Source organism: Aptenodytes forsteri, unplaced genomic scaffold (assembly GCF_000699145.1).
Source record: "Aptenodytes forsteri isolate BGI_AS27 unplaced genomic scaffold, ASM69914v1 Scaffold278, whole genome shotgun sequence".
NCBI classification, from domain to species: Eukaryota; Metazoa; Chordata; class Aves; order Sphenisciformes; family Spheniscidae; genus Aptenodytes; species Aptenodytes forsteri.
This window is the reverse complement of record NW_008795907.1, coordinates 3782709-3810628: the sequence shown is the minus strand read 5'-3', so window position 1 is coordinate 3810628 and position 27920 is coordinate 3782709. Positions and strand designations below refer to the sequence as shown.

The window sequence follows — 27920 nt, the reverse complement described above, 5'->3', positions numbered from 1 at the left end:
ATGACGTCACATGGTATGGCATGTCCCTTTGGCCAGTTTGGCTGTGCCCCCTCCCAGCTTCTTGTGCACCTCCAGCCTTCTCAGTCAGTAGAGCATGGGAAGCTGAAAAGTCCTTGGCTAGTGTAAGCATTACCTAGCAACAACTAAAACATTGGTGCATTATCAACTTTGTTCTCATCCTAAATCCAAAACACTGTACCAGCTACTAGAAAGGAAATTAACTCTATCCCTGCCGAAACCAGGACAAGGACTAACTAAGAAAACCTGAGTTGCCTTGGGTGTGCTTATAGAATGTACATATCTGTAGAGGGGCTAAGAACATACAGATATTTAGTGGCAAAGTAGACTTCATAATATTCTTTAGGTAACTTTTTTTTTCTCAAATGTTTTTGGGAGAGCAGAACAGAGCCTGTGAGCTGATAGCTTGCCAGTGTTAAAGAGCAGTCTCCAGACTCTTAACTTAATAACAATGGAAAGAAAGAACATCTCTTTTTCTTAACTGGTAGAGTCTAAAATCTCTCAAATTAACATTACTGAATAAGTGTCAGGTAATAGCTGTGAATTTTGATGAAAAAGAATAGATACATCTCTAAAAATACTATTTTTCTAGTCTCAAAATAGCAAATTGAATAACTTTTTTCTGTTGGTAACTGTTTTAGTGAGGAAAAACGAGTGTCTTGTGCTGCAGAATAAAAAAAATTACATTTTTCTTCTTTCTTGTAGCATTTTAAAAATAAGTTCAGAAAGAATGAGGCATATTCTTTATCATCTGGGTCTTAGGCTCATGTGGTCTGTTGGATTGCAGCTCTCTCCTGGGCCACCATCTGTGTATTTTACTTTCAGCTGACTTGGCTCTGTAGCTCTGTCTCCCTAGTTTTCTGCTATGCGAAGCCCATCCAAGGAGCAATACTGAGAGGCTTCCCTGCACTTCCTGTTACATTCTTCTAAGTGACATTTTTCAGAGATCTAAAACAAAAAAAAGCCTATATTTCCTAGACTTGGATATTCTGTCTAGTTTGTTGCCTTCCTTTATTTTCTGTGAAGCATGGGAAAACAGAATGTGGTTGACCTTCATCTGCAAAGATTTATCCATTCCAGATAAGTACATTTGCCAACATTGCATCTACCAAATGAAGGGAGTTGTGTGTCTCCCGCGATTTTGTTTTATTTGGAGCCAGTATCACCAGAGACTTCCCAAAATACACTTGTTTTAAATTTTTTGTTCTCAAAGCCCAGCAAGGACAGAAGGGGTCTTTAGCCAGATGTCCCCTTCAATGAAGTAAATGTGTATCTGGGTTATATTAGGCTTCGTAGCTGAGATTGCCTGTTGATACTGATGATGTACTTTAAATTAGCCAATGTGCTTTAGCTCTTTATATAGAAACAAAATAAGAGGAAGGTATTCCAGTTACCTTTCCGAGGGCCCCAAGTAGTCATCAGGGTGGAAGAACTCTTGCATCTTAAACATTGGGGTGTTTCCTGCCTCTCCTGTCTACCTGATAGGTCAAGGGCCCTGCCATCTTAAATTCTTGTAGAAACTTGTTCCTGTGACAGTGGTAAAAGGATTTCATGTGAACCTGGAGCATGGGAAACTGGAAACATCTTGGATTTTGTACTCTGGATTGAATTCCACCTGTACTCTCTCACTATAGTCACTCCCTAAAACAATATACTGTGGAAAATATTGAGCTGGAGAAAGAAAAAGTTTTTATTCCTCCAGTGTTTTGAGATGGTGGAGAATGGATGTTGGTTTTTCTCCAAGATACATGCAAGGTCCAAAGACAGTGTGTGTTTCCTGTCTCCAGAGTGCAATATCTCTATGTAGGAAGAATTTCTGAGTTCTAAACGGAGGTTTGATATGCCATAGAATTTCAGGTACTCTGTTTCCTCATTTTTTCATTGACTGAAAAAGCTGCACGATGTGAAGAAAGGGGAATGCAATCTCCTATCCTTCCTAAACTAAATTCTTAAAAATGTCCCTTTCTACCCCAGGAATCTTAGTGCATACTCATGCTTTCTTTTGTTTTTCCTGTCTAAGCAAGCAGGCATACTATACAATCTTCACCAAATATCATCTTATATTTTTGGATTTTAAGACTCTAAGAAGAAAAATTAAGTATACCTTTCTCTAGTACTTGAATACTTTTTTTTTTTATAGATAACCACACAATTTCAGGTTGACACTGGTGTTAATAGTATCAGCAAAGTGGCATCACCATGGTTCCTGTGAGAATTCTGGTGCTACACAACTAAACATATTCAAAGAAATACAAAATCCAGAAGTCCTGAAGCTAGTACTACCATTTATTTCGGTGGTGGTGTATCCCTGTCAGGATGAGTCAGCAGTGAAAGCAGCATATATCTAGCCTGAGTTACTGGTGTATAATGTGGATTCTTTTTATAAAAATACTTACATCGTCCTTTTGTGACAGTGTTGCTCTTCATTAAGTACTTGAGGATTTTATATGTTTTATTTTAATTATAATGTAATGTAAATTAGGAACTAAAAGACTATCCTGTCTCCTAAACTTCTGGTAGACTCGTCCTTGAGCTCGAGCATAGTTGCTTCTAACGCCTAATATGCTGACCTTGGCTCTCCAGAAGATGGATTCACAGGATAATGTTAACACTACTATGTTTTTCTTGTTTAATCCTTAATCCTACTTTAAATTTTCAGTCTTTCCTAAAACATTGCAAGAACCCTGTACATCATATTGGATTAAATATGTAGATCTCATTCTTTTTATTACAGAAGTAGCAAATATGTTTCATTTATATAAAATGGGTGTAATGTTTACAATTTACTGTATTCCCATTTTTCCTTTAGCATGAGACTTTTCATACTACAGCAGTTTATTCTTTCTCTCTGTATGCTTTGGCTTCTTTCCTTTTATGCTTCCCTATGTCTCTTAAACTGTCATCTTTTCCTCCTCCGTCTTTCCTATCCATGTTATAATTTCTTGTATGCTTTGCTTCTGTTTTTTTCCCCCTCAGTCTTTCCATCCCAAGGTACGTAGGGATGTGGAGGGATTTCCTAAATCTGTCATACATTTCCTTCCATGAACTTCCATTTGTCTCCTAGGTTTCTATCACCACTTACTTCTGGTGTATTTTTGCCTATAAGGGAGCAAGATTTCAACCCTTTTGTTTCTAGGTTCCTAAAGACGGGACGCAAGTTCACTGGCATGTGTTTTCTTTGCAGTGAGACCAAACTTTGAGGAAGGTGGGACAGCAACAACGGGGAGGAAGCATGAGTTTATACGCTCTGAGAGCGAGAACTGGCGCATCTTCAGGGAGGAACAAAATGGGGAAGATGATGATGGAGGCTGGCGACTGGCTGGGTCACGGAGGGATGGTGAGAGATGGCGCCCTCACAGTCCAGGTGAGAGGAGATCTGGAGAAAAATGCAGCCATGTTTATAGGGAAAGGGCAGTGGGTGAATCAGGGCATGGGGAAAGCAGAGGAAAGGGAGGTGGCATAAAGTTTGGGACAAAAATAGGTAAGGTTCATGCAGTTTTGGTCGTTAAATACTGTTTTGGCATACATGGGACCCTTGGTCACAAAACAATTAGCATAAAATTATGTGCCTTTGTTTTCTTTTTAATGTCTTCAGTACCCTAACACGTTTAAGGGAACAATATTTTTCAGGTGTGTGCTTGTCTGTTGTGCTCCAGGTGTGTATGTGCCTGGTAAAATCAGGGGTTTTTTTAAATAGTACTGTTTCTCTGTGGCTGTGATGCTGAGGGGAGAGAAGTTACCTACATTAGGTAGCATATCTGAGGCTGTGGAGTGATGCTGGTACTAAACCATTCAGGTTGTTGGCCTCTTTCTAGTTTTCCAAATGTGTTTGCAATGCCAAGAGGCATCCTTGGAAAATCTCAAAATATGTTGCTCTATGCATCTTATAGTTAGTTACAGGATGTCTTGTCTCGCTGAATTTCAGGCATCTGTTTGGTGTCACCCTTCCTGGCCTGACACAGTCAGTCTGGTTCACTTGCTTTCCAGCATTGCATTGCTAGAGTTGCCGGAGAAATACAAAGCAGAGCTTGGTATTTGGGTAATATGGCTGAAACTTTTTTTTTCCCTTCTATTTGGAAAAGATCCTGCTAGCCAGTCATACCTGTTGTGGGATCTTGGTTTTGGGTATCTTTTGACTGCAGAAGGCTTCTGGGGAACTGAGGGAGGATTGTGGCTCTTCTACTGTTACATCTTCATAGGGAAGCAAAGGAAGCACAGGACATTTTTGGGGGCTGAGGTGGACAACTTTTTCTTCAACTAAAAAAAGTCATGCTTGCTCTTACAATGGGTCTATCACCCCTTTCAACATCCCAAAGGACTTTCGGTACTATAATGGTTGTGAACAACCATTACCTCTGTTCCTAACTCTCTCCACAGCTACGTATTACTCTGCCCTCAAACAACTGTTAGCTTGTACTAAAATTTAGCAGTGAGCCCAAGGCTAGATTTATCATCAGATGTTTTCTATTTAGAGCAGGGCTAAGGGGCAAATTTTGAAGAATGTAATTTTCTTTTCCCCAGTGTTTGGTCACGATTGTTCATTAGACACTGCTACTTTGTTATACAGTTCAGATGACATCAGACCAGCTACGATTGTACCTCATGATAATCAGATGCAGCATGATACTCAGGAGTGGAGTGTTTTGCAAGTACAAGCCTGCACGCTTTAGCTTAAAAGGAAGCATAGACCTCAAAGTTCAGAAGTTCATTCATGTCTTGAACTTTTTTGGAAGATGTTCTGAGGAAGGTTTTGAAAATTCATCTTCCATCATAGGAAATATTACTGCTTATTTGAATTTTCGCTGTGGTAGACAACTAACTTAACTTCACTTACAAGTTAGTTTTAGCAGATATAATAAAAAGCCTGTTCTAAGAATTCTGTGAATCTGTGGAGAAGTTGCTAATTTTGAGGTAGACTGACTTGACAGCTGTATTGTACTAGTCTCTCAGCTTTGGTCAGAGCTGTATTTGAATTCTCCTGTTAGTAGTAGCCACAGGACCATCAAAATGGTTTTAATCACATTCTTGCTTTACAATGAATTTAACTCAAATTGTCATGGCTTGAACTGCTTCTTTGTACTTACTCAGCTGTTAGGTAATAGTACTAATCATGTGTCCTGCTAAAAATAGAGAAATGTCTTCAGAGTACTGTCGTCATTTGTTTAGCTGGATCTTCCTTGGACTTGGCTCTGCATACTTCCTACTAGATTGTTTGCTGCTTTTTTTTTTCTTTTGGGTGAGAACAGTTTAGAAGAACGTAGCAGTTGTCAGGCTTGAGTTTATAATCTTCTGTTGTTAAGCAAAGAATACTTTGATTCCCAGAGACCATTGTTTTTCCAGCTTTTGAATTCCTCTTGCTCCTTCAGCTGTGTTTACTGCAGGATGGCTGACCTAAATCTGCTCATTTTATGCTTTTTTAGTAGGCACAAACGATCGAGAGGATGGACTGCTTCTGCTGAAGCGTCTTGTGCCCCTAAGTATAGTTTCACAGATTCTGTTGTCTGATTTATTGTAGCTAAAGTTAACTCCCTTGACATAGTTGAGGGGATCTGTCGTGTCCATGCTGTGTTTAAACTGTTCTCCACTCACATGGCTATGCCTCATATGAAGTGAGGGATCTTCTGAGTACTGGTAATAAAGTGAAGAAGCAAATCCGTCAGACTTCTCCTCCTTAAAATAGACAAGCCTAATCCTTTTTTTCTTCTCCAACTTAATTCAGAAGGATGTAAACTTGTCTGGTTTTGCATCATGAAAACTGTCTGGATTGCATCACCAGGCTTTTCCAGTCAGAGTTTATGGGGTTTTCTGCTTTTTCTACTACTGCCTGTGCACTAGGACTAGAAGTCTGATGAGAAGACATCTTTCCTTGGCTTATACAATGGAAAAGTTGTTTTGCTAGTTGTTCTGGGTAAATGTGGTACCGCTGCTATTGTAGATGTGAAATAGGATCTTTAGAGTGGGTTAACTATCTGTAAGAAGAATGTGACCATAGCTTTAAATTCACTGGCTGCTTCAAAGTTCTCTTTTTTTTTTAATTTTTTTAGCCATCTTTTTTAATGATTTAATGACTGCTTACCTAAAAAGCCCCTTCTTTCTGTTGTTCCAGTTCTTGCATTCATACAATGATTGCCCTTTAAATTTGCAGAGCAAGTCCATTTTATCAGATAAATATACAAACCTTTTTTTGGTCTCAAAACTAGTGAATGATATATAGATGTCTTTTTGTTTTTCGTTACCAAGTCATCCTTAAGGAATAGGAATCATCTCTTCTTGCTTAAAATTTCTCTGATATGATCTTGTGTCTTCGCTTAAGCAGCTCTAAGATCTTCTTCCTGAAAAACATTTTAGAGAGGCCTTATTCTGTAATCTCATAAAAAGATTTTTTTTGGTTGCTGCTTTTTTTTGAAAGGCTTTTCAAACTCGTCTTGGTTCACTCCATTTTCAGAATCAACTGCTGTGAATCAAGTAAATGGCTTATTTTTTGGGCTTTGTGCTTGTTGAATATCTTAAAGCAGCTAAAGTACGTTCGAGAATATTGCTCTAAAATTCAGCAAAATAAAAACTAGGTTCATATACAATATATGCCAAAAAAGTAATGTGTACTATTCCTTTGTCTTTTGTTTAGTATTTAGTATTGTTTTAGTATACATTGGAAATGTCTTTTCTGAATTAGAGAATATAACTTTTAAGAGATAAATAGCTATTACTAATTGAGACTAAAGTGTACTTGGATTTCCTGAAGCAGCCAGTAGTCCTTTCTTTCACCTATAATGTCACCATAAATTTCAAGGGGTAAATTTAGCTTAAAGTTATTTCTTTTAACTTGGAATCTTGATCATATAACTGGTGCCTAATGATACTACAGGACTGAATTTAAAGCTATGTTTGTGTCCTAACTGTTGGTTAAAAAACTTTAGGTAAGAACTTAAGATTTGTCTTTACTTTTGGCTTGCTTTAAAGATTGGCAGCCCTGTACTTCACACCTGAGTTGCTCACTATATTCTAACTAGGCTTTTATAAACTTTTGTTGTTATTAAGAAACAAGGGCATGTGTCTGCTCCACTTGCCTCTTCTTTTTGCCTGTCCACCTAGCTCTGAAAATGTGTGGGCTATAAAAGGAGGTTGTGTTTCTAAATCTTTGGAAGCAGACCATATGGTAAACAAAATCTCTTTAAGTTCTTAATTTGAACTTTGAAGATATCTGGAATTCACAAAATGCTTAGAATTAACATTCAAAAACCATGTTTCTGGGTCCCACTGTGAAGAACCTGTGCTCCTGGTGTAGGGATGTGAACGGTCTAAGAATAATCGAGGCTCTTCTCAGTGCATGGTCTCAAGATGGCCCATTTATGGCCGTATAGAAAGTTCTTAATACCAAATTTTCCTCTTCTATACAAAAGAGCTGGAGATGCTCAGCTATTTGCGAGCCCCAGGTTAGCAAACAGGCGGAGATATTAATCTGTTTGTATGATACGACATTGCCAGGTTCAGGCCATAGCTCTTTTTTTTTTTTTCCACGTATTGGGAAACCTGACGTGGACATTGCTGGTTGTACTGAGGAGATGTCTGCCCATGGTTTTAATCAGAAATGCAGCCTGGTTGTCAGCAACCTCTCACACTTAAACCTTGGAAAAAGCCCTCCGATTCCAAAAGAAGTCCTGGTTTTGATGCATTGATATTTCTGATGAGGAGGGGGGAAGTAAACTTAACACTGCTTCTGATGCCATGTCAGTGGAATTTCAGTGTCAGGCCTTTTATTTCAGGTAGACTGTATTGTCCTGCTTAGTTGCTGGTTGCTCCCAGAGATGCTTTTGTTCTTTTAAAATCCAGCAGCATTTTAATGAGATGTTCATATGCATGACTCGCTTGAAAAGAAGGCCCGTAGAAACCTGCACCTCCTGAGTTTGCACTAAGTTGGAGGCCAGGGCGCTGTGGGCAGAGGTGCATGGGGTGTGATGCAGGCATCCTCTTCTGAAGAGGATGCACGAAATGGTTATTACTTCATAGAATCATAGAATACCAAGTTGGAAGGGACCTCCAACCTTTCTTGGCAAAAGCACGGTCTAGACAAGATAGCCCAGCACCCTGTCCAGCTGAATCTTAAAAGTGTCCAAAAGTGTACTTGAGCTCTCTGGAGCACTTACTCCATTAGTGCATCTTCAGTGAACTTTTATCTCCGCTTACGTATTTTTTGAGACGTTATCGATGAACAAGAGGTTGACATAACAGGCCTAAGATGTTAAGAACTACTTTAAAGCAGGCAGAAAAGATGGGATAATTGCAAGCTTACTGTGCCTTACGTTTTTCCTTAATGACATTAAAAAGGTTGACTCAGAACATTGATTGACAGTTTTGCATACCAAAAATGTTATTTATTTGTTTCTAAGGCATAACTAGAGGCATAGATTAAGTTATACAGTGGAATTATTTGCAAATAAGCACATAGGGTATAGTGAAGACCTTGTTAAAGTCTAACCTTTTGTGTTTCCTTGATAAAATATAGTCTTAAAGTTCATAGTATTTCTAGAAGGAGTTTGTTTTATATTTGCTGTATTTGTGAGACAAAGGTGGATTTTTGCATGGTTAATACTAATACTTAGGGTATTAGGGTTGATGTGGAAACATTCCTCATTCATATGAAGCAAATGGAACAGAGGACAACGTTTCTCCTCTTTACTGTGATTTTTTTGGTAGCCATTTGATAGCAGAGAGACTGCACAAATTTTGAGACAAAAAAAAAAATTTTTTTTCTCCAGAAAAGAACACAGCCACCACTGAAAGCACTAAAAACTAAGGTGCTTTCATTTTTGCTTTGCACCTTTCTGGTAAAGATACCTTCTGTTGGATGGAAAGCTTCCACTACAATCCTTTCACTCCCGATTTGTTTTCCTTAGCAGCAAGTTCTTTACAGTTTAAATAGCATTATTGCAGTCAGAGGATTTTAAGCTTGGCTGAATGAAGATGTCTTCTCCATAGATTAGAAGGAAAAGTGAAATAAAAATTACACTTGAATTTGGCAAGTTTTCCCTCTTCTCTTATTATCATTCCAAGTTTTGGTATTCCATGGCTAAAAAATTACCATCCAAGAGACTTAACAGTCCTTTCAAAGGTATTTGAACAGTTGTCAGTCCATTTTTCATGTATATGCACAAAAGTGTCTCTGAGGGCAAGAGGAAAAAAGCATGGTTTGTTCAGGATGTGACTTTTGCAGATTGCCTAAAAGAAAATATAAAATCTTATACATATAAAGATACCAAAAAATATTTAAGTCGATGGCTGGTAAATTCAATCAGCATCTAGTATTGCTTGTCTTATTTTGGTGCTCCAGCATGTTTTAGATTATGTAGCCCAGCTTTCTTAGCCTTATGTGGGTTTTTAATGCTCATAATACAATTTATAATGTGGGTATATACAGTGGACAATATTTGAAAGTCTCCTGCTTAATGGTAAGATACTCCTTTTCTTTCCCTTGTCCTTTAAGATTCCTGTTCATAGGTGGATTGTACCCTGTAGGGGCTTTCTGAATTTCTGTCACTGTTTGTCATCTCATCACCCACCCCTTCACCCTTCCAAGTAAGCTACTACCCCCGGGACTGTCTTGTAAAGTTACTTTCCCCCTACCTTAGACGGCCCTCGTTCTGCAGGCTGGCGAGAACACATGGAGCGACGGCGGAGGTTTGAATTTGATTTCCGGGAACGAGATGATGAACGGGGTTATCGGCGAGTACGGTGTGGGAGTGGCAGCATGGATGACGACAGGGACAGTCTCCCTGAGTGGTGCTTAGAAGATGCAGAAGAAGAAATGGGAACATTTGACTCCTCTGGAGCGTTTCTCTCTTTAAAGGTGAAAAGCTGTCTTGGGCCCTTTTTTTTTACTCTGAGCAAATGTCCTGTTATGTCGGGTGGATTATGGACGATTATGTTGACTTTGTAGAAGGTGCAGAAGGAGCCAATCCCTGAGGAACAGGAGATGGACTTCCGACCTGTGGAGGAAGGGGAAGAAAGATCTGACTCTGAAGGGAGCCACCATGAGGAAGCCAAAGATCATGAAAAGACCACAAAGAAAGAGGGGGAGAAAACAGATAGAGTAGTGGCAGGTAAGGGGGATTTCTCATGCATCTGTTCTATACTGCAGTGTAGAATTTCCGTTAATTCAGTTACATAGACCCATGCAATGTTACAGAAGCAGTGGAAGAAGCAGTCCAAACATCTTCACCGGCTGCCAGGTCAGATACCCCACCAAAATCCCAGCCTCCAGACCCGCTGCAGACGAGCCTTTTTGAAAGGAAGGAAGAGTCTGTGCCAGAAAGAACAGAAAAAACAGAAGATAAAGAGAATCGAACAGAGAATACACCGCCAGCCAAAATGCCCAACAGAGGGGAAGGTGATAAACTTGATAGATAAATTTATAAGTTTCAGTTACTCGTTGTGATTAGTCTTGGTCTCTTTTAAGAGACAAGGACTGGATTATGGTGATGAAAAGCTGGAATTCACCAACTGGTCTATAAATACAGGATTTGTTGGATATGCCATCTCAAATGCTTGCAGTGCACTGGTACTTCACATTGCAATGCAGTCTAGAGAAACATAGGCTAGTTGTGGGTGTGCCTCATTGTGGTAGAGCAGATCAGTCTGGACAAATGTATGTGGCCAGGGAATGGGATATGCTGAAATGTTCTGAGTTCTGCACTGTTAGAACTAAACTGTTTGTTCCATCAAGTTAGGTTGGGTGCCTGTGCTGTTAACAGTACCAATGTGTAATCATACATACAGGAAGATATGAAAATACTTTTGCTTTGGTGCTAATTTTGAGCTGTTGAATGTTTTCTACAGTAGGTTCTTAAAAGTCATTTTCCCTTATGTTAAAGATAAGGAACTAATTCTAACATTTTTCTTTAGATTTGGCTTCTGTTGCTCAACCTTTGCCACAGATTTCTGCAGACACAGCTTCCCCTGCTCATCTTTCTCCTCCTGTTTCCAATTCAAATCCTGCTCTGCGGCCAGTTCAGACACCTGTCACAGCTGCTCCAGGCATGGGCAACATTCCCACTGACCCAGATGATGAAGAGGGCCTCAAACACCTAGAGCAGGTAAAATTTCTCAAATTCCTTTGTTGTTGGTAATCATGAGACTGGAGGAGTGTGGAATGCAAAAAATATTTGAAGCCCATAAAAACAGAAATGCAGCTGAAACTTTACACTCCACAGTGTATACTGAAAGCTACTTTTCTTCCCTCCATTATTTTTCTGGAGAATAATTCAAGCCTATGTAGTATTTTTCTGAATAAGGGTACTATACCTAGTGTTAAAGAGCTAGAGATCCTAGTGCTTATGACCACTGTCAAGTAGCCTTACCATTTGCCTTGAGAAACCATAAAACAGTATGCCCAATATATTGGAAAAAAAAATTTATATAAACGAAGCACAGACTGTTCATGAAAGTTCAGTGACTCCTGGGATGTAGAGCATTTTTCATGCTATTGCTCCCATACCTGTTTTGTTTTTCACCGTGATACTGTGTGGAACCTTCTTGGCAAGTTGTTTTAAAGCTTTACTTAAGCAGGTGAACCGTGCTTATTCAGGACTCTGACAAGGTGGTAGACTAAGCTCAGGGTTTGTGGTGCAATTACACCAGTCCTTGAGTTGCCTGTAATTCCTGCTACACTCTTCAGCACTGGGTAGTACAAGGTTGTTGTATTTGGCACACTCATTTTCAAATCTGTAAGCACACGTCTAACTCTTGTATTCCTTGCTGGTTTTAATGTTTCCTGCAGCAAGCAGAGAAAATGGTGGCATACCTGCAGGACAGTGCCCTTGATGATGAAAGACTAGCAGCAAAAATTCAAGAGCACAGAGCAAAGGGTTCCTCTATGCCGTTGTTCCATGAAGCCATGCAGAAGTGGTACTACAAAGATCCACAAGGAGAAATTCAGGGTAGGTCTGTGCCCTTTACACTTCCTCTTTTGTTTCACAGAACTGTTAGAGTTCATCACAAAATTACCACCAACAGATACTAATGATTTTTTTTTTTTTTTTACAAAAGCAGCACAGGGAATTTACCACTCTAGAACTAGGTTTTGAAAATGGATCCTTCTACCCATCACTGCCCCTATCAACTCAGCATGCCTCATGTCCAGAATTATATTTTATCGTGGCTAAGGTTTGCCATCACTTCATGTTTCTGTAAATTGAAGTTAGACTAAAACCTGTTTTTCATGCTAATAGTTACTCAGATTTCCAGACAACAGTGGAAACAAAACAAGAATGTGACCATTCAGTAGCTTGTTGAAGAATCCATGAGAAATAATGAGTTTTCTAAGTCTCAGCCCAAGACATTGAGTATTCAGGGAAGGGTAATTTGTTTAGAATCCAGAGCAAAGAGAAAACAAGTTTTCACAAGCCGGTGCTCATACATAATCTCAATTTAAATTGTACATGCAGCCAGTGCGTTATTAGTTCATATAATACCAACTGTCTCATGCTTGCAGTTTTCACTTAAACTTCAATATTTTTGCAATGAAAGTAGGAACAGGCCTTTCATAGAGATACTTGCATCTTTGCTTTTAGAAGGTACTTTTCTTTTGGAGGTCTCAGGGCTCTGTCTTTGGGAGGCAGCTGCTTAGCTGCCTCCCAAAAATGCAATTAAGCAGTGAGTTCCTTGCTTGCTGTACTTCACTAGTAGTTGCTAATGCTGTTTAGCGTTAATGACTTCCTCAGCTATGAACTCTAGATAGGATTTGTGGGGGTGTTGTTTGTGGGATCTGTGCCAGTCTCTTGTCTGCAGGTATTGCACATCTTCAGGGTTTTCTTCTCACCCCTTTAAGTTTAAAGGATATTAACCGTAAAGCGTTTATATTCGTTCAGTGTGCTTCAAACTGCATGTTAGTCGCTGCTGAGTGTTTATTGCTCAGTGATGGTCTAACAGTTTTTCACTGGAGTAAGTACTTCCTTGAATGTGACCTCCAGAAGTAAACACTCCCACGTAATTTTTTCTTGGGATAACTCTTGTGGTTTCATATTCTCTGGGAGGAATTACCTTCTAAAGATAATTTTACAGAGAAGGCAAGAATTGCTGAACATTCTTGCTTTTCAGAAGATATATTTGCAAAAATTGTATTTACGTGGTTCTTACTCTGATAAATAACCTTTCTTTTTTTATACTGGCTTTGTGTCCATTTGGATATGTAAAATTAGTATAGGAGTCCTCCTTTGAAGGGAGTGACTGAAATCTCTGTCAGGAAAAAAGAGGAAGAGAAGGAAAAGTGTAGCTTTTTGAGAAAGGAAAAGAGAAACTGGTTTCCTTGTTATCTTAAAAAATGTAATCTTGCACTCAGAGGTGAATCTGCTCGTCTGCTAAGTTCCAGACACAGAACTTCTATAAAAAATATGAATTGCTCTGATTTGAAGGCAAGAGTTGAAACAGGCTAAGATTGTTTAATTATCTGTGCAATATATGTGGGGGAAAGCACTTGTGCTTTTAGCACTGTCAGCTAGCGGATACTGCTGAGGTCCAAACTGGAAATTGCAGCTGTCATCAACATGATGCTGAGCCCAAAGTAGTGAGCTTTGCTGGAAGGCAGGATGTATATTAGCTGGACCAAGCTCCACACCACCATGGCTGCTTGGCTTTCATCTCCCTCCAATGCATGGTAAAAGCAGTAATGCACTTTTCAATAAAGACTATCTGGGGCAACGCTGTAGCCACTGTAAAGATCTAGATAGGTGCATTGACACTTCAGCCTTGAATGTACTGTCTGTCCAGGCAAGTGAATGAGACACAGGAGTGCTAGCTACTGTGTTACTTTAACAAGCACCATGCTCTTTGTTTCCGATATGCTCAACTTGGCTTTACTTCCCCTTCCCCTCGATGTGTATTGGTTGGTGTTATTTCAGGTCCTTTCAGTAATCAGGAGATGGCAGAGTGGTTCCAGGCTGGATACTTCACTATGTCACTGTTGGTTAAGAGAGCCTGTGATGAGACTTTCCAGCCACTGGGAGACATCATGAAAATGTGGGGCAGGGTTCCCTTCACTCCAGGTCCAGCACCGCTTCCACATCTGGTAATTATGTGACAGTTACAGTCTTCAAATAGTCCTGTAACAAATGGAAATTGAATTATTTATGTGTCAACTGCTCTGTCTTGGAACTGCAGGTGTTCCAAGCACCAAAGTTGAGCCCTGTGTTACCTTTTTAAGAAAAGACACTCAATTTAAAAATGTTTGTTTTGCTATGTTTGTGGCTGGAAGGCTTGGTCCTGTGGTACATAAGTGCTGTGATTTCACAGTCACCATACTACAGGCTTTGTTTGTAAATGTTGATCTCTGTCTAGGTATTTTTCTATTTTCTTTGTCTTTTCAGTTCAGAATGCAATTTTTACATTGCTTGCATTTGCAATATACTACTACTGTTGTTATATATATGTTATTAAAATACAATGTTTTATTCCTAAACATAGGGCGAGCTGGACCAAGAGCGGCTGACTAGACAACAAGAGTTGGCCCTGATCCAAATGCAGCACCTCCAGTATCAGCATCTTTTAATACAGTAAGACTGCCAGTCCCAGAGATCTTCCAGTGGCTGTGTTCTGCTCTGCATTTTTAATCATCTGGGTTCAGCTTCTTGTCATTGTTTCCTTGGGCAATGGGTCTGGGAGTGCTTCACCTCCAACAGCAATAGCCTGCTTCCACAAACACCAGAGGCTCGATAATCTACAGGATTAGGACAGAGTGTGGCTACCTCAGGCACACTTTTCAGAGTCTTTTTCGGTGTCATGCATAGCTACTTTGGTGAGACCTGCTGTATAGGTAGCTGTTATAGCCAAACTGAATCGCAGCTATTCTTGTAATGCAGTTCGGATGTTTTGGAGTCAGGGGAAGGCTACATGTCTTTTGAACTGGAGATGGAGAAGGCAGAACTTACTTTTGGTCTGCTTGCTCAGCGTTTTGAAGATCATTGGAAGGTAACTGCTGGAGAAAGCAGTTTGTCATCCATTTTTGCCAAAGTTGTCAGTTGTTCAGTTCTGGCCAGTTCCTAACAACTTGTTTTGTAGGGGCTTGGAGAAAAGAAAGCAATCAGATAGACTATTTGTTCAAGGGGTCCTGCAAGCATGTGCCGTGATTATGATTTTTTTAATACTGATTGTCAGCTTATGATTTGATAAGGCAAGAGCCTGCCCTGGTACTAGGGGATGCTTTGACATACTGAGGAAGAGATTGATTTGTATAGGTGGGCAGTCATCAAAGCCAGATTAATTTGAGCAATCTGTATGTAATTTATAGAAAAAGGGAAGTAGTGTTGCACAGCTTACAAGAGTAACATTGGACAGCAATAACCAGTTGACATAGTTGAGGGTGAAGAGAAATTTGGTTCTGCTTGTGTGGGCCGGTTTGTTGTATTCTTGTATTTTGATTCTTTCCAAGGCACCATTCTGTGGTTTCCTCTAGTATTTAGCATGTACATTGTATAGGTCAGTGGGCATTAGTCCCAGAGAATGAATCTGTGCGCAACTTCTGCAACTTGGGCATTATATAAATAAGCAAGTGAACAAATACCAGTGATTCTCTGCTTCTCTTTTGAAGACAACAATATGCACAGGTGCTGGCTCAGCAGCAAAAGGCAGCCCTCTCATCCCAGCAGCAGCAGCAGCTCGCTATTCTCTTGCAACAGTTCCAGGCCCTGAAGATGAGGTGAGTTAGCCCAGACTTGAACTGAATACGATTCTTCCTATACTCTAACTTGTATATAATGATAATTATAATCTTGTCCATCCTATTCCAAGTTTGCTCATATTTAAGCATTACATGTTTTAAAGATTGTGTGAATATGAAACAGTTGCAGGATGTCGAGTACTTCTTTATATATGTAGCCTTCACCTCAGAGAATGTTTATGAAAATGAGGAGGAAAATCTTATAGTTGAAATCATACCTTTTTGACAGATCTGTTGTGCTGGTAACAGAATGTCTTTGCCAGTTGAGTTCTGCAGTACTGGATGCTTGTTCCTCAAACTAGCCTATAAACAGCAAATGCAAAACTGTAGCAGTAGCTGGCTTAGCCCTTGACCTGGTAGCAGGGATGAGATGAGCAAGAACTCTGCAAGCAAGTAGTATTGTCCACATCATATTTTTGTTTTAAATAGAGGTGTGGAAGGAAAAGAGTATGTTACAAGTTACTGAATCTCATGCATGTTGAGAGCACTCCTCTCCCTGGAAGTGGCATGTTGACTCTTCCTCTTGGTATTACAGAATATCTGAACAGAACATGATGCCACCTGTTACAAGGTCTGTGTCAGTGCCGGACACTGGCTCAATATGGGAACTTCAGTCAGCTTCACAACCTACAGGTAAAATGCTTAGCATGCGTCAGATGTTGAGAAAAGTTCATGGATTAAGAGCCAGCATCTTTGAGATGATCGCTCCCTTTTTGATGCTAGGGGAAATTATTTCTGCATCAGTATTTTTTAACTGGTTCAGGCTACTTTGTCTTGCAGTTTAATTTTCATTTGAGAGCTGTGAAGAATACAGTAATTTTTCCTATGGTTATAGGAAGTCTTGATCCAAAGGGATTGTGTGTTACATTATAAAGGTGTTCTGCTCTGATGGGAGGAGTTTGAATAGCTGGTTCTTGTGCAGAATTTTGTAGGAAACCCAGCCTTGCTTCAGTAACAGGCAAGCCTTGTTCTACAGGAAGATAAAGTGGCCCTCTACTGACTTAGACTAATGTATTGTCATGATTTTAGTTCATAAAATATAGTAACTGCATACACAAGATTTTCCCCTTTCAGTTGTTTTTTGGTGATGTGCTTATTTTTGCTTGTCAATGTTTGTTTTCTTCACTATCTAGTCTGGGAAGGAAGCAGTGTCTGGGATCTCCCCATTGATACTGCAGCTCAGGGACCAGCTCTAGAACAACTTCAGCAGCTCGAGAAGGCCAAAGCTGCAAAGGTCAGAAACTGTTTTGTACTGTAAGAAGTTGAGATTGCTGTTCTGCAGTGTAACTGTGTTTCTTGAGCCAGTGGAAGACTACTAGCTCTTCAATCCTCAAGCCACTCTGTACAATTTTTACTAGATTTTCATGGAAAACACCATAAAGAGAATATGGGTTATAGAAACCAGTTATGAAATCCTTGTGGACTGCTGTTTGGAAACCATTGCTGTGGAGGTACTACTGACCTCTAAAGTAGTGGTTATATTTTTTACACTTGTGATTTAAAAACTCTTCACTAGCCACCTCTGTTTTAAAATGTGATCATCATGAGCTGTCATGCCAAACCCTGAGCAGGAGCAGGTAGTCGTTCTCTTAATCCTTGCATCTTTTCACCAGAATTGGTTTGGGGAATCGTAAGAGTCCTCTTTGTTGGGGTTGTTTCACACTTACTCTAGTGTTAAATTATTTCTGTAAGTTTGAACCTGTATGATTCTGTACATTTCCTGAAACTGATTATTTTATGATGACTGCAAAGCAACTCGCTACTAGCTTCTAAAGTCAGAGGTTATTTTAAGGAGCTGATGTAGAAAGACTGACTAGAGAACTGGTGTTCATTCTGACTAGAGAACTGGTGTTCATTACAGAAGAGAAATTGTCAGAAATTGTTCTAGACTATTTCAGGAATCTGACCCCAGTAGGCAGCCAGCTGATAGGTAAAATTACAATTAAGGGAGAGCATCTGTCAGAGGCTTCATCTGTTATGTTGTTAGTATGATCTCAGCAGAGTTGCCCTAAGAAATGGTGTAGGAATACGTTACCTGCATCTGAGTATAGTTTTATGTGAATTGTAGCTAGAGCAAGAGAGGAGAGAAGTGGAAATGAGGGCCAAACGAGAGGAAGAGGAGAGGAAAAGGCAGGAGGAGCTTCGGAGGCAACAAGAAGAGCTACTTAGGAGGCAGCAGGAAGATGAGAGGAAACGACGGGAAGAAGAAGAACTGGCCCGCAGGAAGCAAGTGAGTTTCCTCAATGTAGTTCATCTCTAATTTTAATACTTCATAAAACTCACTTTAAGAAACCTGTGGGGTCTAATTAATCTTTGGTAGGTGTGTATGAAGACAGTTCTAATATTTTTCATGTGAGTATATGAAATGATTCTTCTGTTCTTGATTTTAAGTTTAAGAGCCCAAATTGCAATCTGAGAAATGGGCTTTGATGGTTCACTTCAAGATAGGTTCCTGTTTGTGAGCTGAGAGGCTTTATTCCGTGTGGAATATTCCCTCCCAACTTCTTAGTGTCAATATTAGACTTTAGGTAGTTGCCTAGTTATTGTATGTTTAATCTTTATTCACCATTTATGCAGTGTAGTGTTTTGATTAGGGTATGTTCTGGAGTAGACTGGAGCTTGAGCAGCTGTTTCAAATGAATAAATTGTAGAGGGCTATAGTGGAAAAAAAAAAGTGATGTAACATTTAGCTTATTTTTTCCCTGTTTTTTTTTTTTTAACTTAGTCATTTATTAAAAAAAATTATTTACTATCTGGATTATGTCGTAGAGTCTTTCAGCTTTATTTTCTTGAGTTGGTATTTGGGAAAGGAAGGGATGAATGATGTGATCTGCATTGCAGTAGGAGAAGGAATGTAGGAGTTGTAGTAGTTGCAAGAACATGAAATGGAGACATTATTAGCTTGACGTTTCTAGCGTTTACTTCTGAATTCTGTATGGAAGAAAGATTAATTGTTCCTTAAGTGTCGTAGGAGGGAAAGACAGTGTAAGTTAAAAGTTTTCACTCTGCATGTGAAGGATAAGGGCAAGGACATTGTTGAGCTTATTCACTAAGGAGTTAGTCAATAAATGCCCTGTAAAGTAGCACATGAATAATAGGCGAAAGTAATAAATAATTTTGTCCTTTATAATATTTTCTATGTGCTTAGGTAGGCAGTTGTAAAGCGCGTTTCCTGGTTTGAGGATCAGACACTTCTGAGGAAGCCTCTAGAATCTTTAGTTTTATTTGTAAGTTAGTCATAGACCTCAATTCACTCAGTGTTTGGGTTTGTCACTGAAGATCTCTTTTAATAGACTGCAGTGTGATATGTAGTTAGCTTTCATGGTATCTTTAAGAATCAAGTCTATAAATAAATGGCTCCTTGCTTTAATATATCTACTTTGTGTACAGCAAGTCATTATGGTATACAGTAGAAAAGCATCCTTTGATGTTCGAGTTCAAGCTTTACTGTAGCGCTAAAGCAATAATACACTCAAAAGTTTAACTTTTGAGTTAAGTTGCTTTAGACCTGTTTTAATAATAACTAATTTTTCAGCTGATCACCTGGTAACTCAATGTGTTTCATCCATGGTGGCTTCAAATAAAGACTTGCGTTGTTTCTTTTCAGACTAAGAGTTTTGCTACTGTGTATAACTTCTTAGAAATGTCCATTAAATTCCAAAGTGTTTTGTCCACTTTGGATTTGTACAGTAAACAATCTGATTCTCCCTTTCTGAGATGTCATGGGAAATAATTATTTACAAGGAGGAAGCAGAATGGGGTTGAAAAGCAGTCACAGCAAGTATCTTAGTTCATTACCAATTGAATAATTGCCACAATGCTTAATTCTGAGCAGTAATGTCTTGAAAAGGTAACAAAAGAGTTTAAGCACTTCTCTGGAAAGAGAATAATATTGTATTCTGTATTTAAAAAAAAAACTGGTCTAATATTTGAATCTGACTTCTGTACTGGAAGGCATTGTAGAATCAGGGATGAACTGATTTATTAGCATGGATTTATACAGAGGAGATGATGCTTAACAAATTTGATTAACTTCTTTTGAGGAGATGACAGTGAGAGCTGAGAGGGGTGAAGCAGTAGACTTAATCTGCCTGGACTTCAGGAAGGCTTTTGATGTAATACTGCATAAAAGACTAGTATATAAGGTTAGTAAATACGCTGTTGATGGTGAATTCTAAATAAAAACAATAACTCATAGAAATTCAATTCTGTAGGATGAAATGTCATACCAAATGTTGAATCCAGTTCTGTTCATAGTTTTCATCAATTACTTGCACTGTAGAATTGCAAACAGTAATGCCCAGCTTGTGTAGCTCCTGTATTTCTTTTTTTGTTTCTGGTCTGATATTTTCTATTTTGTAATGATTGATCGCTTTCAGGAACAAAATTTGAGGTTTAATAATTAGCTAATAATTGTTTTCTCTGAATTATATCTTTAGTGCTCCCTTCAAAGTACTTGGTTCAAAGATGACATCCACAAAACTAAAAGATTTGTAAGCCCTAGTAACATAGACAAGCAGAATTGCAGGTGTTACTAACTGCAAAAAATTCTATAATATTTTATTTAAGAATCCAGAGTCTACTGAAATGAGGCTTGCTACTTAAGGATTTTCTGCAATATTATAGATATTTTAAAAGATCTGAAATAAGTTGTCTGTACAGCAAGATATGTGTGCTTGAAAACAATTATTAGAAAAGATGCTAAAAATTATTGGGATTCTCTTGGAGCAGGAAGCCACGAATATGGGAGCAGTAAGAGCCAAAGGAATGAGTCTGTCTCCCATACAAGTCAGTGACAGAAAGCTGGAGAGCTTTGAATGTTTTTGGTCACATGCTCAAACAAAAATATTGAATAGATGTAGATACGGAATAGAAGATACAGAAGTAAATATTAAGACAACCTTTTCTATAGCCGTGAAGAGTAGGAAAAAAGAATCACATCAGCCATGTGGTTCCCAGCTTTTCATAATCTTGCAGATTTTTTTTCCTCATATTGGTACAACACTGTTCATCTTTAGTTCTCTAGGGGAGAGAAGTCTTTTTTTTTTTTTTTTTTTTAAATTGTTGTCATTGAACAGTGTCTCTCTTGGCATGTCTGAGCAAGAAAGATCCCTACAGTTTTATTAATGGCAATTCTAGTCTCACTTCCCAACGGGAAAGTAGGGCAGAGATGTCAATGAACTGCTGTCATATAGGAGGACTTGGTGACTTTGTTCATCTCTCTCAGGTACTACGTGTTATGTCAATGACTAGTGCCGAACATCCCCCCCGAGCCTGGCTGGCAGCTAGGCATCCTGAGCTGAGATCCTGGTGTGTGGTCTCTAGTCAAACAAAACAGACTGGCACACCTCCAGCCTCCTCAGTAGACTTTCAGCAAAAGAAACAAGCAGAAATTTTTCAGCACTTGTATTGGGGACACTTGATTATTGTGACTTGTCTGCATGTGTCCAATTAATTCAGTTACAGGCCCAAGTAACAAAATGGTCTAGGTGTTTTGTGTTGTGCTTGAAGCTTTTGTGAATATGACAAATCAAGGATTTGATTAATGAGAAAATGATTCACAGGCTACTTTTTTGTGTCCAGCTAGCGGAAGAAAAATTTACACTTATAGCACTTACATTTAGCACTAAACCACTTAAGTGATATACAGGAACATGAATTACTTCTTGGTTTGCAGCCAGCAGCTCTTCAGTGCCATACGATTGCTTATAAAAATGTTCTGTCTACTGGACAGTTATATTGTAGACATCTGAAGTTAGCCATTGTCAGAGAGAAATCTGGTCCAGTTGTTCAGTGAACTGTATTGCAGTTTCTGTGCTGTGTGTATATGAAGATTTGGTATCAGATTTAGTAAAACGGTCTTCGATTTCAGAATTAATTTCCTTGATTTACCAGAGTTCAAAATTTATATCCATGCTGCACAATTAGTGTCCCTTCATCCTGTGAATAATGTATTGCTTATAAAAAAACTTGTAAGTGTACAATTGCACAGTACTGATTGTTCAAAAGGAAAACGTATTTATGAAAGCTTAAAAAAAGTTATTGTCCAAAAAGTAGGACCTTTGGGTTGAGCTGGTAGGATTAAGTCAGAAAGTGGAGAGAAGAATAGGAGGGATGAAAACCAGGGTGGCCTTAACACAGTTGCTGGACTTCAGAGATCAGAAAATGCAGCAAAAAGCAAGGCTATTATATGCAAGAGAAAGAACTAGGGGAAAAGTTGCACAGATGCGCTCCTGTTTAACAATATACAGGAGGCCAGCAGAAAGCTGGTTGTGCCCTATTCTTCCAAAAAGCAAGTAGCAGAATGGAAAAGCTTCTGTTTATATTGCTCTTCAGAGCAGTAGGAAAGGGTGCTGATGTTTATTTTTGAGTTAAGTTAATAATTTTGCTACTTGGAAAGCAAAACATAATTTATTGGAAGCTATTTAAATAATTTAGGGACAGCCCAAAATCAAAGCCCTCAAGAGACCTTTTGTCACCCATGATATTTAAGTAGTGTAGGAATAGTGCAGTCAAAGCCCTTTCATGAAATTCCACATCTCTGGGACTTAGTGTCCTTAAGTGCACTGACCTTCTTAAGCTTATTTCTGGTGTCTGGAGATATGGTTTGAGTTTTGTAGTGCACTTGAGTAGTCAGTGTTTAGAAAATCCTACAAGTAGAAAAAGCTACCAATTTACAGCTGACACCCAAAAAAAGGAATTATTGATACCCGCACATTAAAAATATATATATGTTCAAGTACAGTTAGTACATATTGGAAAGAGGAGTCTCACCCTTTGTTTTCATTCTCAACACCATTCTTAAAACCAAAGACAGGCAACGATTTCATGTGTTTCCTTCTTTATTAAAGTAATTCATTTATGTATGAGATGCACATTGCATCAAAAAAACTTGTTAACATGTGGGTCTGTGTTGTTTAATATAGTTGTTTTGGTAGCGCTTAGCTTGGAGCTAAGGAGCTTTTCTTGAGGCCATTTATCTGGCCAGACCATGTTGTAGTCTGTGTTCTGATGCGGTTCATCAATAAAATGGCATTTATAGATTGACATTTTGTTCCCAACTCCAGGAGGAAGCCCTGAGGCGACAACGAGAGCAGGAAATTGCACTAAGGCGGCAGCGGGAGGAAGAGGAACGGCAACAACAGGAGGAAGCACTTAGAAGACTAGAAGAGAGAAGAAGAGAAGAGGAAGAAAGACGGCAGCGAGAGGAGTTAATTCGTAAACAGGTGAAAAATGGCAAAAGGGACTTATTATATTTGATTATGGAGGCTGCCAGAACGAACAAGCTTTGAAAGTTGCATCCGTGCCTGAAAGACCATCAGTTTTGGTGGAGGAAGGCAAAGCTTGTAGACAGTATCAAGTGAATGAAAAATAGGTTGTTTACCTGTATCCTGATTTCAGACGAAATAATGAGAATCTGATCTACCCTTTGGAAAAGAGATTTGCGTTGAATGATTGTTTTCCTTCATGTTTGAGCCTTAAGAATGGCTTTGCAGCATGTTATTTCTACTCCTTTCTTCAAAAGAAAGGCAGAGTAGATACCAGAGTAATGATTTGTTTTGAATTGTCACTCTCTGAGGCTTTACTATAGAATTGTTATCTTTAACGTCATCTGAGATGATCAGTTTTGCCAGTCTTTCTGTACTATGCCAAGACTATACCCACTCTCAAAGTTTCAGCTTTTTTCTTCCCTTTTCTTGTCTTACTATTAACAGGGTTTTTTCCCTTGGGGTCAGCTTTAGAAGTCCATATCGGGGAACTTGAGCTTCCAGCCCCCTAATTGATACTCTCACAGTCCCTAAATCAAACTAATCTTGAAACACAATTGGCTTCACATTAACTTCCAGGTCCATTTCAGAATTGCCAGTTATTATTTTAAAATTCTTTTTCAGGGCCCCCCCTTATAAGACATTCATCACCATTTCTGTCCCACCACGCAGTCATCTTCTTTGTTAGCAGAAGGATCTTTTCCTTTGCAACTCAGTGTTCAGTAACAACAGTAAACGTCACCGTCTTTGTCATCTTTTTTCTTATTTCATGTCAACACGTGTCCCTTTATTTCTGTCAAGTTTTATTCCATTGAAAGTATAGCAGTGCTTGACTGTAAGTAGTATAAGCAGATAGAAGCTCAGACTTGAAAGGTGCATAACTCCTAGAAGGAAAGTGGTGTGAAATTAGCTAGTCTGAACTAGGAAGATGTCATTCTCTTCCAAGTCCCTTGGTGGAGCAATGGGAAACTTATAATTTGGGGGGATATAGACTATATTATTGGGCTTTCTTGTCTGAGAAATGTAAAGATAAATGAACAACCTAAACAGCACATATTACAGATATAAAGGCCTCTCTCTGTTCTGTCAGGATCTCAATATCACAGAGTAGAAGTAATTTAGATTTTCTAAGTCTACTTAGACTTTACTCTTCTTTATGTCGTGGGAAGGAAGAGGAGGCTGCCAAGTGGGCACGTGAAGAGGAGGAAGCTCAACGGCGACTTGAAGAAAGTCGGCTACGCATGGAGGAAGAGGCAGCCAGACAGCGGCTTGAAGAAGAAGAGCGAAAGCGCAAGGAGCTGGAACTCCAGCGCCAGAAGGAAATAATGAGACAGAGGCAGCAGCAGCAGGAGGCTTTACGACGGCTGCAACAACAGCAGCAACAGCAGCAACTTGCACAAATGAAGGTAACATGTTTCTACAGTTTAACTTTCTCCTTCAGTTCAGTGTAGGAAGTAAAACCACAGCAGGATTCAGGGTTGTCTAGACTAGCTTGAACAGAGCAGGGAGGGATGAACTATCTGGAGAGGGAAGAGGGTAAATAGTTGACTTCCAAAGTGACGGGAGAAACAAGAGGAAGGTAAGTTACAAAACACAGAAGAAAAAGGTTCAGTCGATAGAAACTTACTGGAAAGGGATTCACAGATGAGTACAGATGTTTATTCTGCTGCAATGAGCAAGGGCCAGTGCAAAGTTTCTAAAGCTTAGAGTTTCTGAAGTTCTTGAAATCAGAATTGATTGCTGTTTTTCAGGCGGTTATGTGTTACCTTATTCTTGATACATTGTGTCTTTGACACTATTATACATCAGAGGGCAATTCAAAGAAGCATACAGTTTACCCTTTGAGTGTGCTTTCCAATACTTAATTATACCATTTTACACTTTCCAATGTTTTGTTAAAGTTTAAAGGTGGCCTGCCTTTTCCCCTGTGCTGCGAGCTTATACTGATTTTTCATGATTATACTTCAGCGGTATTCTGTAAAATGTTTTGTAATTCCTAATGATGTGGTTTTTTGGCCCAGCTCCCTTCATCTTCAACATGGGGTCAGCAATCAAATTCAGGAGCTTGCCAATCCCAGACCACACTGTCATTGGCAGAAATCCAAAAGTTAGAAGAAGAACGAGAACGGCAGCTTCGAGAAGAGGTAAATAGTGTAAACAGTGTAACTTGTTAGTGGACTCAACTATGTGACTGCTTAACTGTCAAGTAAGTGATTAGAAGGAATAGTGAGGATGAGGAATGTTTTCTTGAAATAACGTAACTCAGGTAAAATCCTATCTTTTTCAGGCATAGGTTCAATAAGTACTTGTTTGAAGGTTTTCGTAGCTTCTTAATATAAATATCTGAGAGGAGGGGAAACTACCCTTTTAACCCTAGGAGTATAATATGTTCACAAAACAATATAAAATTATTTCACATCTGTACTGTAATTTGTTTGCAGATATGCACAAGATGAGGGCATTTTAAGGGGCAGGGGGGCAAGTGGTGGTAGGAGAGAAAGTATTCCTCCAAGACCCCAAATGCTTAGCTGGCTGCAATCATGATTAGCCAAATTTATTCTGTCCTAGGCTAATGAGCAATTTGTATTTACTAGTTACTTAGTGTCTCCCTTTTTGGAGGAACTGTAACGACTCAAAAAATAATAGGTCAGCCAGACTCCTCCAGAAGAGAGTGAAATTAGTTTAAAACCAGTTTCCCAGCTAGACTTTTGAATAGTAATGATCTTCTGAAAGTACGGACAAGCACTTTTGTCTTGCATGCAACAGCAAAGGCGTCAGCAGCGTGAACTAATGAAGGCCCTCCAGCAACAGCAGCAGCAACAGCAACAAAAATTGTCAGGCTGGGGTAATGTCACCAAACCAACAGGCACCACCAAGTCCCTGCTGGAGATACAGCAGGAAGAGGCAAGGCAGATGCAGAAACAGCAGCAACAGCAGCACCAGCAGCCGAACAGAGTCAGAAATACTACGGTACGTACGGTATTTATCTAATCAGTATGTAGAGGGAAACGGTACATGACAGTTCTCCATGTCTGTTCATTACTGTTCTGCCAGGTCTGGTGCTAATAACCAGGATCTCTTTGTTATGTTTCAACAGCACTCTAACCTGCACACCAGCATTGGGAATTCAGTGTGGGGCTCCCTAAACACTAATCCCAGCAACCAGTGGGCATCTGACCTAGTCAGTAGCATCTGGAGTAATGCTGATACCAAAAACTCGAACATGGGTTTCTGGGATGATGCAGTGAAAGAAGTGGGACCTCGTAACTCGACCAATAAAAACAAAAGCAATGCCAGCCTCAGGTAGGAATTGGGGAAGGAGCTTTTGCAAAGAAAGGCTACCACTCCTGAGATGATCACTTAGCAGTTATGACATCTTAATGTGTTTTCCTTTTTTCTGTGTCACTCAGGATCTGTTTTGACAACAAAAATAGCTAATAGGTGACCATTCACAATTTATTTTGTCATCTACTTGGAAAATTAGTTGGTTCTTAAACAGTGTCTGCATCTTGTAAACTAGTGAGTCTTGTATCACTGTACTGTATACTATACTGTTGATAAGTCTGGTAATTTATAATTTATTATATGTTTTCTTTATCTCAGTAAATCTGTAGGTATTACAAGTAGACAAAACAAGAAGGTGGAAGAAGAGGAGAAGCTGTTGAAATTGTTCCAGGGGGTTAATAAAGCCCAGGATGGATTCACTCAGTGGTGTGAACAGATGCTTCATGCACTCAACACAGCCAACAACTTAGATGGTAAGAGGTGGGGAGGAATGTTAATGATCCATTGTGAGAAACAATATCCAGTTTGTTTCCTGACTAAATAGTTCTGAGGGAAAGTAATGACATCAAAGTAATGTTTTTAATGCAGTCAGCAAAATGGCATCATTAAATAGCAGTCCAAAGAACTGGCTGCATCATCTTCTCCATGGTTTTCATTGGGCTAACTATAGCAAATCAGTGGGAATTGGAAACGGTTTTAAAGTCTGCCACCCAGAGCTCTGCTGAGGATTTTTGGTGGTCATGGAAGCATTATCAGGCAGACGGATGAGGATCCAGTTCACTTTTAAGTGCCAGTCAAAGCATCATGTGCCCCTGTGCAAAGCATTTTTTGGTGTGAAATTGGTGGTTGTTTACTAATTCTGCTCGAGGGCATGTAGAGGAGCTCCCAGTCCAAGATCACAAACTGATACCTTCTTGTAGCAAAACACTGCAGGCTTCCTCCTGCCTCCAGTGTGGACCTGTGCAAATCCTTGTGCTCCAGCATCTGCACGCTGCAAAGTTGTGGTTCTGTGGGACCCTTGAACCTGAGTGAGGAACCAGTGCTGCCCCAAGAGCCAGGATTGCATACACCTCACATGTGGCTGCAGTGCCACAGCTTCCCTCCTCTTAGAGGAGAGATACTAGAAGTAATTTGTTGGCCCCATCTATGGTATACTAACTAGCTGCATCTGGTGTCTGAGGAGGGACCATGACTCTGCAGTGCCATTGTGAGTCATGCATCAACAGTGAGCTTCTGTACTTCCAAGGGTACTTTGTGCCACAGGTGGCAGCCTCTTGTCCTGGAGTCTTCCTGGCTTGTGATTTGCTTTGCCCTTCTCCATGTTAAAAAAAATTCAGTGCAACAAAGATATTCTAAAGAAAAAAAGATGGTAAAGAAGGCTTGCAAGTGAGCTAGCTATTGAACTTCAGGTGCTTGCAGGTCAGGTCAGCCACTGTGGCGTGTGATCTGTTGTGCTTCAGCCAAAAAGAGACTGTACTGATGACAGCTCTGAGGCGAGTATTTTCCATTTGGGCCTGGCATTAAATTTGAGCTTTAAAGCTGGCAGTGGCTAAAGCTGATGGACTAACATACCCTTAGGACTGTCAGTTTATTTTTCCTTCTCATCATATTAGCTGGCTTTCTTATCCTTGCCTTGACTGCAG

The 27920-nt window shown here is 39.5% G+C and overlaps 1 protein-coding gene across 6 annotated transcripts in view; it reads left to right on the top strand.

Moving 5' to 3' along the window:
* The window catches only part of GIGYF2 (GRB10 interacting GYF protein 2), an 80899-nt gene that overhangs the window by 47550 nt on the left and 5429 nt on the right, over window positions 1–27920 (top strand). For 3 of the 6 annotated variants that reach the window (XM_009284314.2, XM_019473401.1, XM_009284320.2), the window contains 19 exons: window positions 3203–3382; window positions 9645–9862; window positions 9953–10115; window positions 10202–10402; window positions 10918–11108; window positions 11792–11951; window positions 13911–14077; window positions 14473–14561; window positions 15596–15703; window positions 16260–16357; window positions 16858–16958; window positions 17793–17954; window positions 19768–19869; window positions 22792–22950; window positions 24162–24398; window positions 25014–25136; window positions 25759–25962; window positions 26090–26295; window positions 26596–26750. In XM_009284314.2, coding sequence (XP_009282589.1) covers window positions 3203–3382; window positions 9645–9862; window positions 9953–10115; window positions 10202–10402; window positions 10918–11108; window positions 11792–11951; window positions 13911–14077; window positions 14473–14561; window positions 15596–15703; window positions 16260–16357; window positions 16858–16958; window positions 17793–17954; window positions 19768–19869; window positions 22792–22950; window positions 24162–24398; window positions 25014–25136; window positions 25759–25962; window positions 26090–26295; window positions 26596–26750 — 3024 coding nt within the window. The remainder of the gene's footprint in view (window positions 1–3202; window positions 3383–9644; window positions 9863–9952; window positions 10116–10201; window positions 10403–10917; window positions 11109–11791; window positions 11952–13910; window positions 14078–14472; window positions 14562–15595; window positions 15704–16259; window positions 16358–16857; window positions 16959–17792; window positions 17955–19767; window positions 19870–22791; window positions 22951–24161; window positions 24399–25013; window positions 25137–25758; window positions 25963–26089; window positions 26296–26595; window positions 26751–27920) is intronic. The other 3 variants (XM_009284319.2, XM_009284318.2, XM_009284317.2) reach the window with 3 other exon arrangements.